The sequence below is a fragment of the Hemitrygon akajei genome, chromosome 9 (genome assembly GCF_048418815.1).
Source record: "Hemitrygon akajei chromosome 9, sHemAka1.3, whole genome shotgun sequence".
NCBI lineage: Eukaryota > Metazoa > Chordata > Chondrichthyes > Myliobatiformes > Dasyatidae > Hemitrygon > Hemitrygon akajei.
The window spans coordinates 71526997-71548169 of record NC_133132.1 but is presented as its reverse complement, the minus strand read 5'-3'; the positions used below and the strand labels follow the sequence as shown (position 1 = coordinate 71548169).

General features: G+C 41.1%; 1 protein-coding gene across 1 annotated transcript in view; it reads right to left on the bottom strand.

Annotated features, from left to right (window-relative positions):
* LOC140733237 (mitogen-activated protein kinase kinase kinase 5-like) overlaps positions 1-21173 on the bottom strand; it is a 175785-nt gene that overhangs the window by 116785 nt on the left and 37827 nt on the right. Inside the window, exons 2-6 of the mRNA XM_073056295.1 lie at positions 19619-19758; positions 16498-16521; positions 12264-12457; positions 10352-10520; positions 8436-8542 (exon numbers count right to left, since the gene is read on the bottom strand). Of these exons, the coding sequence (XP_072912396.1) occupies positions 8436-8542; positions 10352-10520; positions 12264-12457; positions 16498-16521; positions 19619-19758 (634 nt within the window). The remainder of the gene's footprint in view (positions 1-8435; positions 8543-10351; positions 10521-12263; positions 12458-16497; positions 16522-19618; positions 19759-21173) is intronic.

Sequence of the window (21173 nt, the reverse complement as noted above, 5' to 3'; positions counted from 1 at the left end):
CTATAGATGTCCTGCATGATGAGGCCAAACTCCCTGTAGACTTGCTTAAAGTTATAATAGAATTTTTAAAAAAGACTCCAAGATAACATAAGTACATATTTTAATGCCACATTTTCTGCATATACCCAACTTGGTTACAGATTAGACAAAATCACTAAGTATTACATACATCCTTGGAGACAACCGGGGAGGGGGGGGGGGGGGGGAAGGATATGGGGTTGTGGGGAGTGCGGGGGTGCTACCTCCCTGAAATGAGTTTTTGCAGGGTGGGATGTCTGGGTATTCTGTAATCTCATCCCTAACAATCGTTTCCAACAACTTCCCAAACACTGATGTCAGGCTAACAGGTCTATAGTTTACTTTCTGCTGCCTCCCACCCTGTTTAAATAGCAGAGTAACAATTGCAATTTTTCAGTCATCCGGTACAATGCCAGAATCTATTGATTCTTGAAAGATCATTGTTAATGCCTCAACAATCTCTCCAGCTATTTCCTTCAGAACCCAAGGGTGCATTCCATCAGGTTCAGGAGATTTATCCACCCTCAGAACATTAAGCTTCCTGAGCACCTTCTCAGTCATAATTTTCACTGCACAAACTTCACTTCCCTGACACTCTTGAATGTCTGGTATACTGCAGATGTCTTCCACTGTGAAGACTGATGCAAATACGCATTCAGTTCCTCTGCTATCTTGGCGTCTCTCATTACAATATCTCCAGTGTCATTTTCTATTGGTCCTCTATCTACCCCCAACTCCCTTTTACCCTTTATATACTTTTTAAGAAAGTATCTTCTTTGTTATTAGTTACCAGCTTCCTTTCATCTTTTCCTTCCTAATGACCTTCTTAGTTTCTGTCTGCAAGTTTTTAAAAGCTTCCCAATCCTCTATCTTCCCACGAGCTTTGGCTTCCTTGTATGCCCTCTCTTTTGCATATGTCATTACGGCACCATGTCATGTGTGCACACCTCACTAAAATAAAAACTAAATGTACACAGTTTATCCCCAGCTCCATGTTTTTCTTTCAATTAGTTTTATGCTTTGGAGTTGCAAAACTTAACGCTAACTAAGCACAGAAAAATAGTAATAAAGCTCTTGAAGGAAAGGTCTTCACACCCAATTTATTTTATGGTGTAAATTTGTCGATGTTTTGCGTAATGCTAAATTTTCTCCTCAAACAGTCAGAACCTGTGAAGCATTGCAGATCACAAGAGGAATGTTAAAAATTTCAAAGGTGTTGTTTTAATGTATTATCAATCCAAGGAATGCATTCCTCTTAAAAAGGCTATGATCTTCTGGGAAGATCATATGAGAGTAAGAATGTCTAGCCTTCAAAAAAGGATCAATTTATTGACAAGTTTTAATAATCTGAATAGGGCACATGTTAGAAAACAGGAAGTAAATGGTATCGTTTTGAAAAATTTGTTTTCACAGAAAAACCAAGCTCGAGTTCTTTGTACTTATACAGAAAATATCATGACATTTCACATTGAGTCACAAACTAGTTGTCACATGACACAGATGAGAAAAGATTACCAATGATACATACAGCAAGATCTAAGTATTTAAAATTCTCAAAGCTATTGGGGCCACCAGTACCATAAAAGACTACAATAAGCTTCAGAGAAAAAAGGGGTAACATTTCACAGAATCACAAATTGGTTATGTCATGGAGGCAAACCACTTGGTCCATTGAGTCTGTCCCAGCTACATATACAAGGACAATCCACTTGCCCCGCTACCCATAACCTGACAAATTATTTCCTTACAGAGACTCTGACTCTGTGCCACCAAACCCTAAACACTTGCTGGGTAAAATGTTTTATACCCTCGGTGCTGAACATTTGGTTCTGTTATCAATAACATTCATTATATGGTCTCTACGTGTTGGACGTCTCCTGCAATGAGAAGAGCTTCCCTCAATCTACAACATCCCTCATGATTTTAACACTTAATGGTCTATGCTCTAACAGATCTCCTCACAGACTCCTGTATTCAAAGGCAAACACCCCATGCTTTTGCCATCTATCCACTTTACTAAGGCCTCTTCTGTCTGGAAGTTCTACTGCAGGATTCCCTAAAGTTTAATTTGCAAGTTGAGTTGGTAGTAAGGAAGGCAAATGCATAGTTAGTGTTCATTTCCAGAGGGCTACAATATGAGAGCAAGGATGTAGTACAGAGGCTTTTTAAGGCATTGATCAGACTCCAAATGGACTACTGTGAACGATTTTGGGCCCCATACATGGGAAAAGATATACTGGCACTGAGGGAATCTAGAAGAGTTGACAAAAATTATCCCAGGAATAAAAGGGTTCACCTACAAGAAGCATTTGATGGCTCTGGGCCTTTCCTCACTGGAGTTGAGAAGAATTTGCTTATTTAGAGATACACCAGGCCTAGATACACTAGGCTTGTCCGACCCTTCAAGCCACACCATCCAATCAACACCCAACAACCCGATTTAACCATGATCTAGTCATGGGTCAATTTACAATGACCAATTAACCTACCTGGTAAGTCTTTGAACTGTGGGAGGAAACCGGACCACCCGAGGAAATCCCACACATTCCACAGGGAAGGCGTAAAGAGACTCTTTACAGAGAATGCCAGAATTGAAGTCCGAGCTTTAGCACTTGGGCAGAGCTAAAGATGGCGCCAGAGGGCAACTTGTCCCAGCCCATCAGCAACACAATTAAATTCCTCCTCTTCTAATGTCTCTATTTTCCTTTTCAGGGTGGCTGGGGTCCTGTTGGAGTCTTTGATCTGCAGTGCCACTCAAATGGTGGTACTCCATGGCAGTGAGTTCCCATTCTTGAAGCTCAAAAATTGGCCGTATTTTTGATATGTCCAGGTTCAGCTTGAAGTCAGGCACCTTCAGGGTGTGGCCTTGCATGGCCCTGTGGACACGAATTCTCACTGGTGTCATGAACTGAAGTGTAGAAGGAGTTGGAACATTGAAGGCAGCAGGAGCAGCTGTCAGAGGCCTCCGCACTCCATGATCGATCACTAACGCGTGCTCTCCCTCTCTCTCTCTCTCACACACACACACACGCACACACACGCACGCGAGTGAGACTTTACTGACGTTACTCAAATCGGGGAATTCGAGAAGAAAGCAATGCTTCAGACTGACTGTAACATCGAAAAAGCAACTGCATGTCTTCCCTTTCGCTGTGGAAGGAATGATATGTGTCTCTTCCTTGTTAGTAAGAGAGAGATTCTGTGGGATGTTGAACTGTTGGAGTGAATATACTTCTTGATGGCCTGTAGACCATGGTTTTTCTTGGGGGGCTTTGCTGTTGCTTGCATGGTGGGTGGTGGGAGTGCTGATGCTTTCTGCTAGAATAAGCAGGGGGATGGAGAGGGGTTTAATGCTGCTTGTGCGTGGGAGTGGGGCAGGGGGCTTTGGGTTCTTACGATTTATTCTTTAGGGTATTGTTTTCTGTTTTGAGGATGTCTGCGGAGAGTGAGAATTTCAGGTTGTATATTGTATATGTAATGCCCTGGTTAAGATTTATACTGCTGTGCTATAGGTATTTCATCTTAGTAGTTTTCTGCAAAATCAGTGAGCCCTGCTGGTAGAATGTTTTGGTTTCGGCTAAAGGCTGATTTATACTTGTATGTACGGGCTATGCCGCAGCCTATGCCATAGCCCTGATTTTCACTTCTGCGTCACTCTACACCATAGCGAACATGCATTGGAATGCACCAAAACACTAGTTGGTGGTGCGGTTTCTATGCCACTGTGTTGAGTTTCTTTGTGAGAGACATTGTCGAGGAAATGCATTTCAAACATTTTCGCATGTCGGCAGGTAGATCTGACGATTTGGTTCATCTATTTCACATCGGTGTACAGACAGAGAAGAAGCAACTGGAAATGCATAGGAGGAAATGCTATGCTACCGAGCAGATCAATACAGTTGTTGTGGACTGCATCGCCACGACGCGTCAGTGAGTTTTTTGGGAGGTGCATGTTACCCTATGGCGTAGATGCGATGCACAAGCATAAATCAGCCTTAAGATTAGAAGTACTGCTGTTCAACTTAGGAATGTTGTGTCAGCCAATCAGGATGGTGGAATCTGGAGCAAGTTCAAGAGAGCGGGGTGGAGAGGGATTTATGACAGACAGTAATCTGGTTTGGGGTCTTTTTGGTTTGAGCTGTGGAGCAGGACAGAAGGGAAGATGCCCGCAGAATGCCACAGGGAGGAAAGTCCCTGTTGCAAGAAGTGCTTTGTGCAGATGAAGCTCCCAGGAGGAAGGGCCAATACTCCCGAGACAGAGAGACGGTTTGTTCAAGATGGTTTTCGAGGGAAGTTTGGACTGCGGCAGGTGCTTTCACGCAGACCGTGGGTTCAGCGCCATGAGCAACGGTTACACCCGACTTTGGAAGAGACAAGCTCCAATGGTCATGTACACACTTAGACTGGTCTAACTGTAATGGCCCTTCCTTTTCTTTTCTTTCTCTCATTTCTCTTAACAACTGTTTAATTAAGCTGAAATTAGTAAATATACTTTCTTTATAATTGTATACAGCATACAATCTGTTATTTCTTGCTGATTTGCACAGCATTTGCTCAAATTGAGGTTCCTTTAATGGGAACATCACAATGTTCCTGTCTGGTTGAACCACAAATTACACCAACCCTGGATGTATATTGTTCATGAAAGGAGGCCCTCTCACCGCTGAGTCGCGTGGCTCTTAGCAGAGATAGTTATCGAGACAAGTTTGTAATCCAGCCCAGTGAGGGGTTTGCACACACATTCTCCAATATTAAACAGAACCATTGAACCCTGACACACAAAGCTGCAATAGCATCACACTGACTGCTACACTCAGGTGGCGCCCATTGAGGGGGGAAATCGCAATGAAACCTTCCAGATATTGAAAGGTGTGGACAGAGTGGACATGGAGAGGATATTTCCAATAGTGGGAGAGTCTAGGACCAGAGGGCACAGCCTCAGAATAAAAGGACGTCCCTTTAGAACTATGATTTGTGGAGGGCTATTTCAAGGGCGAAGGGACAATTTCGAACGAGGTTGGAGTCAATATCAGATGCACAGCTACTCTGGCAGGGACTGCAAGACATTACTTCCTATGAAGTGAAACCCAATAGTATGAATGGCAGCGATGCTTCACTGCCAGATGAACTCAACGCCTTCTATGCCCGCTTTGAAAGGGAGAACACAACTACAGCTGTGAAGATCCCTGCTGCACCTGATGACCCTGTGATCGCTGTCTCAGAGGCTGATGTTAGACTGTCTTTAAAGAGAGTGAACCCTTGCAAGACAGAAGGTCCTGATGGAGTACCTGGTAAGGCTCTGAAAACCTGTGCCAACCAACTAGCAGGAGTATTCAAGGACATTTTCAACCTCTCACTGCTACAGGCAGAAGTTCCCAGTTGCTTCAAAAAGGCAACAATTATACCAGTGCCTAAGAAGAATAATGTGGGCTGCCTCAATGACTATCACCCAGTAGCATTCACGTTGACCATGATGAAATGCTTTGAGAGGTTGGTTATGACTACACTGAACTCCTATCTCAGCAAGGACCTGGACCCATTGCAATTTGCCTATCACCACAATAGGTCAATGGCAGACACAATCTCCGTGGCTCTTCACACAGCTTTAGACCACCTAGATAACACAAACACCTCTGTCAGGATGCTGTTCATCGACTATAGCTCAACATTTAATACTATCATTCCCACAATCCTGATTGAGAAGTTGCAGAACCTGGGCCTCTGTACCTCCCTCTGTAATTGGATACTCAACTTCCTAACTGGAAGACCACAATCTGTGCAGATTGGTGATATGATATCCTCTTCGCTGATGATCAACACTGGCGCACCTCGGGGGTGTGTGCTTAGCCCACTGCTCTACTCTCTATATACCTATGACTGTTTGGCTAGGCACAGCTCAAATACCATCTACAAATTTGCTTACGATACAACCATCATTGGTAGAATCTCAGGTGGTGATGAGAGGGTGTACAGGAGTGAGATATACCAACTAGTGGAGTGGTGCCACAGCAACAACCTGGCACTCAACGTCAGTAAGACAAAAGAGCTGATTGTGGACTTCAGGAAGGGTAAGACAAAGGAACACATACCAATCCTCATAGACGGATCAGAAGTGGAGAGAGTGAGCAGCTTCAAGTTCCTGGGTGTCAAGATCTCTGAGGATCTAACCTGATCCCAACACATTGATGTGGTCATAAACGAAGGCAAGACAGCAACTATACTTTATTAGGAGTTTGAAGTAATTTGGCATGTCAAATACACTCAAAAACTTCTATAGTTGTACTGTGGAGAGCATTCTGGCAGGCTGCGTCACTGTCTGGTGTGGAGGGGCTACTGCACAGGACTAAAAGAAGCTGCAGAAGGTTGGAAATCTAGTCAGCTCCATCTTGGACACTAGCCTACAAAGTACCCAGGACATCTTTAGGGAGCGGTGTCTCAGAAAGGCAACGTCCATTATTAAAGACCTCCAGCACCCAGGGCATGCCCTTTTCTCACTGTTACCGTCAGATAGGAAATACAGAAACCTGAAGTCACAAACCCAGTAATTCAGGAACAGCTTCTTCCCCTCTGCCATCCGATGCCTAAATGAAATTTGAAGCTATGGACACTACCTCACTTTTTTTAATATACAGTATTTCTGTTTTTGCACATTTTTAATAATCTATTCAATATACGTAATTGATTTACTTGTTTATTTATTATTATGTTTTATTTTATTTATTGTTTTTTTTTCTCTCTCTCTCTGCTAGATTATATATTGCATTGAACTGCTGCTGCTAAGTTAACAAATTTCATGCCACATGCCGGTGATAATAAACCTGATTCTGATCCTGAACAGAGATGAGGAGGAATTTCTTTAACCAGAGGGTGATGAATCTGTGGAGCTCTTTGTCACAGACGGCTGTGGAGGCCAAGTCATTGAGCATATTTAAAACAGAGGTTGGTAGGTTCTTGATTAGTCAGGGTGTGAAAGCTCACGGACAGAAGGCAGGAGAAGTGAAGTTAATCAGGCACGCCAGAATGGTGGAGCAGACCCGAGGACCAAGTGGCCTGTTTCTGCTCCCTTTTCTCTTGGTCTTATGGTCTGAGTTGGATTCTGAACTGGGGTGTTGTCTGATCAGGTCTGCACCTTCTCTGTCTGACTGCACGGGTTATCCGCAGATGCTCCTGTTACCTCACACACCGGCAGCTATTGTAGCACCACTGGTGCAGGTTAATGGCATTAAATGTATCAAAAGGGGGAGATATGAAAGACAACAAGTTGCAGGAGCAAGGGCAATAAGGATGTGGATGAATGGGACTACATGCCCTTTCCCTCCCCCACCAGGAGCCAGCCCGAGCTTAATCAGCCAAATCGCTTCCTTTAAGTATGCAGTTCTGTGCAAAAGTCTCAGGCACATTTATATGGTTGGGAACCTAAGGATTTGCACAGCACTGCAGTTATTTTATGTATTTGCGCTGTACGCTGCCACACACAAAAAAAATCAAATTTCATGACATATGTAAACCTGATTCTGATAAGGGTCTTTATTGTGGACTGAGAATGGGAAGGGAGCAGGGAGAGGGAATCATGGTTGGGAAGAAGGGAAGGGAGAGGGGAGGGAGCTGGAAGCCTCTGGAGAGACATTCTGCAATGATCTATAAACCAATTGACTAGAATCAAATGACCTTGCCTGATGTCTCAGAGCTGACTGTGTCTGCACTTGCACCATCCCCCTGCCCCTGGCACTCCATCTCTACCACCTGCCCCAACCCCTCCAGCTGCTCATCACCTTCACCATTCCAACAACATTTGCTCCCATCAGATTTTCAAATTCACTCTCTGATCCACATTGACAAATAGAGAACTGTGCAAAATTCTTAGGCACGCTAGCTATATCTATCTATATATAAATAAATAAAATCAAGCTCTAATTACTCAGCAAATTAAAAGAGAGCAATGCAGAGCAATTGAAGTGAGGAAGAATGGGTTAAGGAGGGAGAGGGAGAGGCAGAGGGATGAAAGGAGATAAACCCCTCAATTTATAACTCACCTTGAACTCCCTCTCTCTCTAGAATCAGTTACAAAGGGGTTGTTTAAATTTTAGTTAAGTCAAAGGAATGTTGTTTAACAGCCTTCTTGTGGCTTGTTCATCATTTGAATGTGCAGTTAGCCTTTTCTTGTACATTTTGCAGTAAGCCCAAGCTACTTATTTTATCACAAACAGGAAAAAATCTGCAGATGTTGGAAATCCAAGCAACACACATAATGCCAGAGGAACTCAGCAGGCCAGGTAGCAGCTATGGAAAAGAGTATAGTTGAAAAGACAGCAACAAAGTACTTTAAAATTCTTTAAAAACTGTTTGAAAATGCATAAAGTGAAGTAGGCAACTTCATAATATAGTAATACAGCATGGAAGTTAAATGCATGTCTTACCGATTCAACGCAAAGGCATAATGAAATTTGATGTGAAGATTGTCCACCAGATCACAGGTTGGAAGTCTCTCCAAAGTCTCTACCAATGTTACAATGGCATCATAGTCCTTAAGGAAAGAAAATCAGATACAAACTTAATGTACTTTTATATGAGACATTCCATGCATTGTGATTCAGATTCCAAACATGAGTTTTAATTTTAAATATTATGGAGCAGTAATTCCATAATGAGATCCATTTGGCAGCATGCAGTATAGCTCAGTGACTTACTGGTAAAATGTCCTGCAATTATCACTGAGTTTGCAAGAGTTGCAAGTAGCAGACAAATTTTATCCCCACCCTCACCCCAGTCCCGTTCCTTTCTTGCATCCCATCAATTAGCTAAGCTGAAATAGAAAATGCCTTGACACAAATAAAAGGAGTCAGTTTTATTTTGACAAAGAATAAGTGGCGTGCATTTTCTATTGCAGCATTTTGTGGCACTGATATTTCACGCACCTTCTTCAGTTTCAACACTATATTCAGTCTATAGTTGTTGGATTTAAAATAAGAGGTTTTCAATAACAGTGGCTGCATTACTTTACAGCAACATCTAGGGTTTTTGTGCCTAATGTATAGGAACCTCCTCTCTAACAGAGGAACATTAAAAATGTTATGTTGCCCCTCGTGACTCAAAAAGATTATAGCTAATCCTCATTTGACTACATAACCAATCCAATGACAAAATCAAATGCAGGACCCACCTTCTCTGAATTCTCAAGGAGCCCTCCAGTGAAATTCTCCTGCTGGGCTTGTAGTCTTCAGGTGGATCAAGGGATGGTTGGGGACTACAGTGGGGGAAAAGCTGGAAGCCTGCTACTGTGAAAACCCCAAAGACCACCAAGTCATCTCCATTTCAGAAGGCCCCAGTTGTCATTGTGAGGACTGGTGCTTCAGCTGCCAAAGGGCAGCAAGATCTTTATGAATACGCTCTGTTCAGTTTTAGCCACCTGATCCTGAGTTGGAAGCATTTTTCCAATTTGCACTGTCAGGAGTCACCATACCTGCTTCAGATAGGTGAGCTGGCCTTTGGCTGCCAGACAACAGGCGTACTTCAGGGACCAAGACTTAGGGCGTGAGACACCACATCTGAAGCTGTTCCCAATAGTACTAGCTTTGAATGCAAACAATTCAAGAGGTACAAATTCCTACTTTTTTTATTTACAATTCTTTCTCTTATAAATGTAATACCCTGGGAGAGGTTTCACTGCTATTGTCATAATCTTTCTGTAGCAGCAATGTTTGGGTTATGATTGGAGATAACGGGTGCTTTGGAATGTGAGCCATCCAATGACGGGAGGGTGTTTTTGTGCCGTGTGCTTGACACCAGGGTGATCTGGGTCTTCTGTTCAGCAGGAGATGAAGAGAGAAGACATCGGAGCTGACGAAGGCCGGGGAGATCGAAGGAGGATCGGTGAAGGGGAAACCGTGGGCTCCAACTTGTGCACTGTTTCATTAAAATGCGCCCTTTTCCCTTTTTGCTTTTACTTCACTAACCCTGTATCCAAATTAAGAACTATACAGCCAAATCATTTAATTGTATGTGGTGTAATGTCTGTTATTTCGTGGTACTGATTTGTAACAGGGTAACAAATCACACAGCATCCACACAAACGGGGTTTCGGGGTGGACTCTCAAATCAATCCCACCCTTTTGGCAAGGCCAGAGATTGTCTTCCCTTGACTCACACAGCTGACAGAACCTGAGGGCTACGTAGGACCAAACACTTAAGGCAAAGATATAGAGTTTACAGTATAGAAAGGGCAGGAAATACTGAAGGTGGTCTAATTTGATCCACAGTTATTTGAAAATATGGACTTAGACACTGAAATATAAATAGCCTTGCAAGCTCGGTGGGTTTATTACATGATATTTACCTGAATATCTCGGTAGGAAAGAAGCAAATTAATGATAATGTCAGCAGAGAGAACTTCAACATTGTCCAGGCGCTTTCTTATGCGTTCGAGCTCTGTAGCCAGCTCTTTGCCACTGTAAAGCTCACGGGCCTTCCTGATGTCATTCAGGATGGTTTCCCTGAAGTACTGACTGTAAAACACATAACAGACAGGGTCATTTTGAGTGACAATTCTGTCAATCGCTTGTCACTTGAGACATCCTCACATTTCAACCTTGACTTCACAATGTCGCGCAGGATAAAGGACAGGTCTGTGAGTAACAATGAATCTAAGCTTTTAAACACTCTTCCTGCTCAAGGCATTGAGATGGGCTTTTTCCTAATCAGATGTTGCTACTAAAGAAGAATGGTTACGGATATTCTCTATCATGCCACAGCCCACGGGACAGAACAGCGTGCAGATTCGCAGTTATGGTGAAAACGAAGAATTAATACAAGGCAAGCAAAATGATCTTTGTGGAAGATCTTTTCCATTTTGTGGCTAGCTTGCTGGCATTTTCTGCAATTATGATGCAAAACAGATCATTGTGTTGGAAATGTCAAAATATTCCTTATGGAAAATAATTCAGAAATATTGCTAAAGGAAGGGACAAGGACACAATGACAACACTTCAGCTACAGGATGGTGCTTCAGTGGAAGCAAAATCTCTTGCTTGAAATTGGACCCTATTACTAAACAGAACAAGCCCTTCATTGGGTCAGTGAAACATACTGTTCTCCATTTTATTCCTGTTGGCAACAAAGGAAAACTTAAAATACTTCTGCGTCCACATTTCCTGCACTCCACCCTCACCAACCTCCTGATTTCCTGCTGAACAATCTTCCCATATCTTGTCGCTCCAGGTGTTTCCAGCTCCCTCCACTCTCCCTTCCCTTCTTCCCAACTATGACTCCCCTCTCTCAGTCCACATTACAGACCCATAGTTCCGTGGTCTCATGCCTGGGATCAGAATGGTTACGTGTGAGCTTAGCAAGGCCGCTCAAGCACATCAGGGAATCTTCAGGCCGGCCTAAGGAAAGGTTATTGCCAGAGATGGATGAATAGAAATGAAACCAAACAGGGACAATTTCAGCCAGCTGGTTGCAGGAGGATGTAGATGGGTGGTAAATGTGGTCAAGGGGGGAAGCAGGTTGAAAAACACAAGGAGAAGGAGTAGCTTACCACAGTCAAGTCCATAAGGAATATCATTTGTGACTTTGAGAAGGGCCGCTTCCGTTCTAAGCAATGGTACAAACCAGAATCGGCAGATTCTAGCACAAGACATGGAACAATTGGCCTGGGCTTTAACGTGCACAATAAAGTCAAGGACAATGGGTAGCAAAGGAACGCTGTAAGATGGGCAAGGAGATCTAAAAAAAACTAAAGGGATTATGAGTGTTTTTTTCCTGAGAGGAGGTGACGGCAAATGGAAATGAGCTCCTGCTCCTCCAGCAACTTCTGTTCACCACAGCTTTTGATTTTCCAGGGAAACTGAACCTTAATTAAGCAATCTACCAGTTCTGAGTAGGCAGTTACTTTAAATAGTAGGAAGGGGTTGAAACAGGAGCTGCATTAGGCCATCCTCCACTCTGCCTTTAGACTGACAATAATTGGAAACTAGTAAAGGAAAGAGACAAATCAGGACCAAGACTATCACCAAGTCTATTGTAATTCCAGCTCAGCAAGTTTTCCTCAGTCACCTGTTGTTACTTCATTAGGGCAAATGTGGAAAGCATTGGCACTGGATAATCACGCTGAGGAAAGTGAATCAACACGCGAGCATTTCCTTTTCAGCAAAATTTCTGAAAACAAAAGTGGCAAACACCGAGGGTTGTTTGAGGAAACTTTAGTTTGTGTGTGCAGAAACATGATCCTTGTGTAAAGAAACACCTACCAGGAGCTGACGTGTGCAACCTTCAGCAACTGAACAAAGCGATCCACAAGTGGCATGCAGATTGGCCCAAGCAATAACTCAAAATTTGGCTGCATGAGCTCACTCAAGCCCTTCATGTAGCTGCTCTCACAGCAGTAAACCTTGTTGTGTGGTGTCACCATGTATGGAATAAAGCTGTAGTTCCCACACGAAGCCTGGAACAAAAGGCATGTACCATGTCAGCAACATATTTTCTATTATTTTACTGCATTTTCAACATTTATTTCCCCCCCCCCCCCCCCCGGAGTCTCAATCATTTACTGTGTGTTCAATCAATATATCTACGTACTGTAAAACTTCACTACCGAAAAGCGAGCCTTGCGATTTCACATCACTGCATCTCTCCTCCTCATTGGAGAGATGATAATGTTTTGTGGAAATTACTGGCTGGACTTCCTTTTAAGTTACCAATCCACTGCATTGTTAAACAGAATCACCAAGGAAGTCTCAGTGAGCTTGTCAAGTTAGATATTGTATGATGTACACAAGCATCAATCAGTAGCAAAAGTCAATGTCAGTTAGTTTGTGGTTATGAATAAAACTGAAATTCAACAAGCTGCCTCATTATGTTTGGCTGATACTAAATGTAGATTCTGGATTCAATGTGGGACATCAGAGGAATATTTTAAAGTATGTATTTGTATGCCAAGCAACAAGTTCACAATTATCTTTATTTACATAATTTTTATTCAACCTACATGCTGGATTTATTCCAAAGTACTTGAAAGTATAAGGGAATACAGTGAGGCTAACAGCCTCAAATTAACAATTTCTATAATTTAGCTTTACAATGATTAATTTCTTGAAGTAATATTAAAAGGAGCCATATGTATGCAACAACGCAAGAGATTCTGCAGATGCTGAAAACCTTGAGCAACGCACAAAATGCTGGAGGAACTCAGCAATTCAGGCAGGATCTGTGGAGGAGAATAAATAGCCAATGCCAATCTGATTAGATGAGTCAAATATAGAGGAAGTGACTAGTGCCAGTGCAGCAATGAATTGCTTGAGACCCCACTTACAGTACATTCCAATGGCTTAGTGCAACTCCCCCAAAAATATCTTCTCAAATTTGCCTAAAGTAGATTCCCTTTGCTCAACTGAGCAGTCCATGTAGGCATAATGATCACTAGATATCTTGTGTAATTATCATCCAGGATTAGGAAAAGAATAAAAATAAAAGATTCTAATTTATTTCATACATTTCATGACCTCAAGATGTCTCAAACTACTTTACAATCAATTTCTTGAAGCGCTGGCAGTATTGTTATGTATACAACCTTGTACAAATCTCTTTCAGGAAAGCAAAGGAGCCAAATAAACCCTGCAAATACAGCAGAATAGCCACAGTGGTGGTGCATTTTGACTTCTAGGTTTTTAAAAAATCTCCTGATGTATGAAGAACTTTGAACTGGATTTGAAACTGCAATCCATACATGTTGTCAATTTATATCATCTTCAGTTTAAAAGCAGTAATTTGTTGAAACAAAAGGGCAGAAAAGTTTGTCCATTCCTTAGTTTAAAAGTACCATTGAGAGTCAGAAGAACATGTTTTGTAAAGAAGCTTTAAATGAAATTAAATTTCAAAATTCAAACAGGAAAACCTTGAAATGCTCAGCAAGTCAATGAGCACTTGTGGAAAGCTAATGTTTCAAGTCACCGTCCTTTCAACAGAAAATAAATGTTAGTGAATCAATAACAGGAGTTAGGTTTCCCAAGTCCGAAATGCTCTTTTGGTTATTTATTTTCCTCACTGAATGATGACATAAGGATCAAGTCATATTGGATAGGATCACGATACCACAGAGATTTACCTCGTTTGCTGTTTCTAAATTAACCTGGAAACTTCACTGCTCCCTCAAGGTTTTTGACAAGGATAGCTTCAGGTGCAAGGTACAAGGATAGTAAAGGTTTAGACCGGGAGTTCCCAAACTGAGGTCCACAGACCCTTCAGTGAATGGTAGGGATCCATGGCATAAAGAAGGTTGGCAGGACAAATTGGGTCAAAAGGCTTGTTTTTATGCCGTAAAACTCCCCTGCTCTACTCATTTTACACTTATGACTATGCTCACTCAACTTTACTTGCCCCATCACTGAACTGTTCCCACAACCAATGGATGCACTTTCAAGGACTTTATAACTCATTTTCTCTTTATTTATTTATTTATTTATTTGTTTGTTTGTTTGTTTATTCTTGTTTTGTACTTGAACAGTTTGTTGTCTTTTGCACGCTGGTTGTTGTCCATCCTATTGGGGGCGGTCCTTCATTGATTCTATTGCATTTCTTGTATTCACTGTGAATGCCCGCAAGAAAATTATTCTCAATTTGTATATGGAGACATACTGTAGAGGCACTTCGACAATAAATTTACTTTGAACTTCATGACTCTATGCTCACCAAGTGTATCAAATTCTACCTTTGCTCATTGAGAGGGAAGAAAATCTGACGAAAGGTCACCATTCTGGAATGGTTTAAATAAATATAAGAGAAAATGTTACTCAGCAGGTCCTTGCTTAGGCAGGAGTTGATTCTAGCTATGACCAACCTCTCAAAGTACTCCATCACACCTCTTGGGCACATCTTGGGCACTGGTATGATTGCTGCCATTTTGAGCCTCCAGCTGCGGCAGTGAAAAATCGAAGATGTCTGTGAACACTCCCGCCAGTAGGTTGGCACAGGTTTTCAGAGTCCAACCAGGTACATCATCAGGGCCTGATGCCTTGCGAGGGTTCACCTTCCTGTAAGATGTTCTGATGCCGAGACAGAATCACAGGGTCTGCGGAAGCTGTCAAGATTCTCAAAGGCGTAGTTTTATTTACCTTTTCAAAGCATGTATAAAAGGGGTCGAGCTAAACTGGGAGAAGTATCATAGCCATTCATGACATTAGGTTTGATCTTGCAGGAAGTAAAGGCCTGCAAACCCTACCAGAGTTGGCATGCACCCAATTTGGTCTCTAACTTCAATTGGAGTTGTTTATCGCACTTAAAATATCCTTCCATATGTCTTACCCGGACTTCTTGTATAGATCGGGATCACTGGTCTTGAATGCCACAGATCTAGCCCTCAGCAGACTACAAATATCCTGGTTCATCCACAACTTTCGGTTTGGATACGTCCAGTATGTACTGAAGGCACATATTCAGTGAGGTCAATGACACCATGGTGTATTCATTCAGATTTGAAGATGAATCCCAGAATATAGTCCAGTCCACCAACTCAAAGCACCCTGTAAACATTCCTCCACCTCCCTTGACCATACCTCCTTGGTCCTCAATGGTGCTACAGTCTTTATTCTCCGCCTGCACGTGGGTAGTAGCAGTACTGGCAAGCGATCAGACTTGCCGAATTGTGGGCATGGGATACTAAGGTAAGTACTTTTGACGGTGGTATAACAGTGGTCAACAGGTTCCACAGGTGATCTGTCGGTGGCAGTTACTCAGAGACTTTGTCAAGCTGGCCTGGTTGAAATGATAGGGGAGGAATCAGAGTGCGCTGTTTGCTTCTGCTGATCATGGTGCTCCTCTCTGCCAGTGCCTGCCTGGTGTTAGCCAGAGGTCGACTGTACACTACTACCAGAATGACGATTTTAATCTTAAAATTATGTTGCTTACTGAAGTACCCATGGCTCGGTATGTTGATTTCAGCAGTAGTAATCCTAAACCACAATATTTGATAATTCCCATTGGAGCTACACGCAGAGTCCCACTTATCAGCACCACCTTGCACATTTCCAACTTCTAGAACTTTTTAATTTTGATTTTCAGAGTAAAATGTTAAACTTGTTCTAACTTGACATCTGATAATTTACATCATTTACCTTTACCTTCAGAATGTTTGGATCTCTGCATTCAGTCCAGGTGATGCTCAGCACCACAGCAATAAAGACAAAACTCTAGCACATTCATTTTTAACTTTCAATTGGAAATACTCGACTCGTATCTAATTCACCATTTTTCAGTAAGGCTCTTACTCATTTCCTGTGGATTACATAATTTTTAAACTTTCCCTTTTTAAGCATTATTTATGAATATTCCTGTAATGACTTTTTGAATCTCTTAAAAAAATCTTATTGAACATTAAACAGAGTAAGCTCCTAATTTCACTATAACCAGTACACAGAAATAGTATGAAATACCAGAGATAAAGGATGCACTATCAGCTATTTAATTGAGAAAAGCCACATTTGCACTTACATTTTTCTTCTGGCATATTATTTCCTGCAAAAGGGACAAAGACAAATTAGCTGACATTACCATAAAACTTTTTCAAATAATACATTTCTAGAAATCACACAAAATAGTTAAAACTCTGATTCTTACACAGTAAGGCTGCTGCTGTTGTAATAATATGATTAATCCAAACAGTCTGTTGAAAGACTTCAGTTAGAGAGCCCAATGGCCTATTAGGTATTTAATGTTGCATTTTTGAAACATAGGATTAGATTTTAAAAATTTCCTACAATGAAGAAAAATTGCTGATTTGCTTTAGTTGTTAATAATCTTGCTCTGAATTAAAACCTTTCCATTTCAAACAATTCCAAGACTTCAGTAAAGTTCTAGCTGGACACCATCTTTCAGTTAAAATGTTAGATGGGGATCCATGTGTGTGTTCTGGAGGTTTATCAGAACAAGTGGGAGACCTACAGTGTCTCAGGCATTGTGTGCACATTGGCCTGCAATGACAACAAAAAGTAAGCAGAAAGTAAGCAACTGGATCTCATGCACCTCGAGTTTTCCAAGGAAAGAAATTTTAATGTCAGGTTCTTTCTTGTTTTTAATGACATTTTACCATGACATTTTGTCTATTTCTTATCAAAAATATGTTATATTGGTTGTGTGAGCATTTGAACATTTTTCTATATTTTCTATTGTCCATTCCTTACTCTTCCTGCAAAAACTCATCACCTCACATTTCTCCATATTAAGTTCCAGCTTCCACCAGTCTTGCACCTGACACCAACTTGTTTACATCTTGCTGTAAATTCATCACTTTCCTGATGCTGGTGACTCATCTGCTCATTAATATGAAAGGAAAATCGAACCTAAGCACAGTGCCTTTAAAAGTGCTTGAGAAACTGGTCTTTCATGGCAGAACATGGGTTCTAATCAGCCTGAACTCATGAGATGGAAGGTTAAGGGATTTCCTTTCACTCACATTATGAATGTAGCTGCTGATTTTGAGCACATTTGAGATGTGTTTTAATACTGATATTTAGTTTTCATCTACTAGAGTACATTTCCTTGAGGGGCTTCCCTGCATGTCTGCTCCTGCTCGTCCACAGTTTCCACTTTGGATTACTTATCCCAGCAAAGTAATGGTGTACATGCTGGATATCAGGCAGTGTGTCCTGAAGGATCGTGACAGGGTGGATGTTCTGAGAATGTTTCCTCTTATGTTTGCTGCACTTTTTAAAATGGCTTCTTTTGAGTTTCTTGTATTGTAGATGTCTCAAGGTTGTATATTGTATACATATTTTGATAATAAATGTACTTTGAAAGAACATAGTATAACGAGTCACCCAGTTAAATGAATGAGGGAGATGCAATTTTCTTCCTCTCAAAGGTCTGTGAATCCTCGGATGGCAAAGATAGCAGAAGCATGATTTTCAACAGTGAATATTTTTAAGGTAGAATTAATAAGTCCGGCGGGTGAAAGATTACCGTGGATAGATAAGAAAACAGATCTGTTATAACCAGTCCAAATGGTGAAGCACACTTGTAGAGTATCTTCTCCTAAACCTAGTTCATATGTTTGTATACTATTTACACAGCTAACATTGCTTAACAGAAACAATAAATGCAGGAAATACAGTGCTAATCAGTGACTATTGTTATTAAGGGTCTTGTTTACCAGGTAGGATAGTATATACCCAAAATACAACCTTTTTCTCTTAATCAAGACCAACTAGCCAAAAATATATTCCAAAATCTTCTCTGTATATTTTCTCTTATAAATTCCTTTTCCAGCCCCAGAAAATGCTCACCCCAGGCATTATGAAGTTACTGTAATGTTCAATTGAATTGCCTATTGTAAGCAAGCCGATGCATTATTAGTGAATTGAATTGACTTCATTACTTACATCCTTCATATACAAGAGTAGTAAAAACCTTTGTAACGTGGTTGTCTAAAGGAGCAATATGCAGTTTATAATTAATCAGAGGTTATATTTGGGTATATATCCATTCATCAGAACAGAATCCTACCTGTTAAACAAGACACTCAGTAACCATAGTAACTGATTAGCACTGCATTTCCTCTCATAGTCACAATCCTCTCAGACTTCTTGCAAGTTTTTTACTGATAAGTTCAGCAACTACATTGCAAAATAACTGGTTCTTAATTGTACAGCACTTTGTAAAAGCACAAGATATAGGGGCAGAATTGGGCCATTCAGCCCATCATGTCTGTTTTGCCAAACATGGCAGATTTATTTTCCCCCTCAACCCCAATCTCCTATCTACCCCCCCATAACCCTTGACACATTTACTAATCACAAACCTATCAACTTCCATTTTAAATATGTCCCAAAAACTTGGCCTCCACATCTGTCCATGGCAATGAATCCCACAGATACACCACCCTCTGGCTAAAGAAATTCCTCCTCATCTGTGCTTCAAGGGGGCATCATTCTATTCTATTCCGGTCCTAAACTTTCCCACTACTGGAAACATCCTTTCACCCTCCACTTTGTCTAGGGTTTTCAAAAGTCAGTAGGTTTCAATGAGATATCCCCACATTCTGCTAAACTCCAGGGGGTATAAGCCCAGAGACACCAAACTTCCTCATAAGTTAACCCTTTCATTCCTGGGACCTTTCTGTTCCCTCTCTAATGCTAGCACATGCTTTCTTAGATATGGGCCCACAGCTGCTCACCATTCTCCAGATGTAGTCCGAAGAAAACCTTATGATGCCTCAGATTTACAACAGCAGTTACATCAGACAAGAAGGCTCTAGGTCCAATATGCATCTAATTAATCACTTGTTACATTACAAGGTACAGTAACTTTAACACCTTGTTGCTAGGTATGTTAGGATGCAATAATATCCCTCAATGGTAACAAACGTAAAAAGTATCTATTAAAATATAATTTTACAGGATGTAAAAATGACTCAAGCAATCTTTTTTGTTTTTATTAATACTAGAAGGTTTTAAAAATCTTCAGCTCTTTCACGTCACTTTAAATTTTTCTACTATTTTGATAGGTAATCAAAACTGAACACTGGCTTATTATGCACTCACAAGATTCCAATTTGTAGCTTATTATCCACAAGAAAGAGCACTTAAAACTATGAGTATATTCCACTTGACTTTACCTGCAGTGACTGAAGTGTATCGGAATTGGTATCGCAATATAAAATGATATTATTTGCCATGCTGAAACTCTCTCGCACTCCGAGATGATAGAAGAGAGAAGGCTGACGGAAAGCATCGCTCATCTCCACCACAGCGATATCTGCAAAACAAAAGACAAATTCAATAATGTCTGATGAACTACAGTTTAGAAATTAATGCATTGAACAGGAAATGGACTGAGCTCCAATTCATCACTGCCCATCCAGAACCCATTTGAAGAATTATTCTGCACCACTGCAAGCACTCTGAAAACAAGACTCTCTAAAGCCACCATCATCAACAGTAGAAAATTAGTCTTTCCATGATTTTTTTTTTCATCCAGTTGTCCAAAAGCCTCTTTCTGACTTAGCGTAAAGATAGCTTTAATTTCACACATTATCTTGTTTTTTTTTGTTCTCATGGATGACTCAGCACTCACTGGCCAATTACCAGCTCTAATCACCACAAATAAAACCAGTAGTTACACATGGGGGAAAAATATACAATTGCACAAAATATAGAACAGGTTCAGGGCTTCAAATACCTCCAATTTGTCCGTTTGGTTGAATGCATTGAAGACTCATCACTGTTCAGTGCAAAATACCAATAATTCCTGATGAACTTGTTGTTTTTAAAGAGGGCTTCAAGCAAGCTCTCCAACTAGGCAAGTATAAAGAGTTAAAATATTTGGCTACGTTGGATAATCAGACGCAGCCTAAAAGTCAGTTCTAATACGTACCGTGCTCACCCTACACAGGAAATAGTCAAACAACGACAAGCAAAAAGATAGAACAGTGGAGAAATAAACCATTTTATTAATCCAGGAACATAATTAACTAATTAAACAAAGCAGATAAAAATAACCCTAATCAACTTTTGAGCTGCATCCTACAGATCCCTGCTTTAGATTAGAGGCAACTAAGGATTCTAGTTTAATATCCCATAAAATAGTTACTTCAGAAACCCAAAATAAGAATGCCATCTCCAGCAATCTTTATTACTGATACTCTGAAAATCCTCTCAACACCCTGTGCTTTTCCCATGCACACTTTATCAGGATCCTCTAAGTTTCCAGTTAAATGGGATGTCTGGGAATATATTCAACAGTCATTACTGTTTTGAAAGATAATTAAATGCTGAGCACCTTTCTAATTCAAACGTCGTTTTATTGTTCCTGCAAGTTGTGCCTATCTAGAGTCTGAAGATGACAGGGTGCATCTGGCTCAACACACACAAAATGCCGGAGGAACTCAGCAGGTCAGTCAGCATCTGTGGAGGGAAATGAACATTCCTGATGAAGGTTCTCAGTCTGAAATATCAACTGTACATTTTCCTCCCCCCACAGATGTTGCCTGCTCTGCTGAGCTCCTTCAGCTGTGTGTGCATGCATGCAAATGCAAGCATGTTGCTCCAGACTTCCAGTATCTTCCAGTACTTGTCTTACAAAGCTATCCAAAGCTTTCATCTTGGCCTCTTCTGGTCACATCTCCATAATGTTAATCCCAGCACACTGACCCTTATCGACAATGGAGAAAC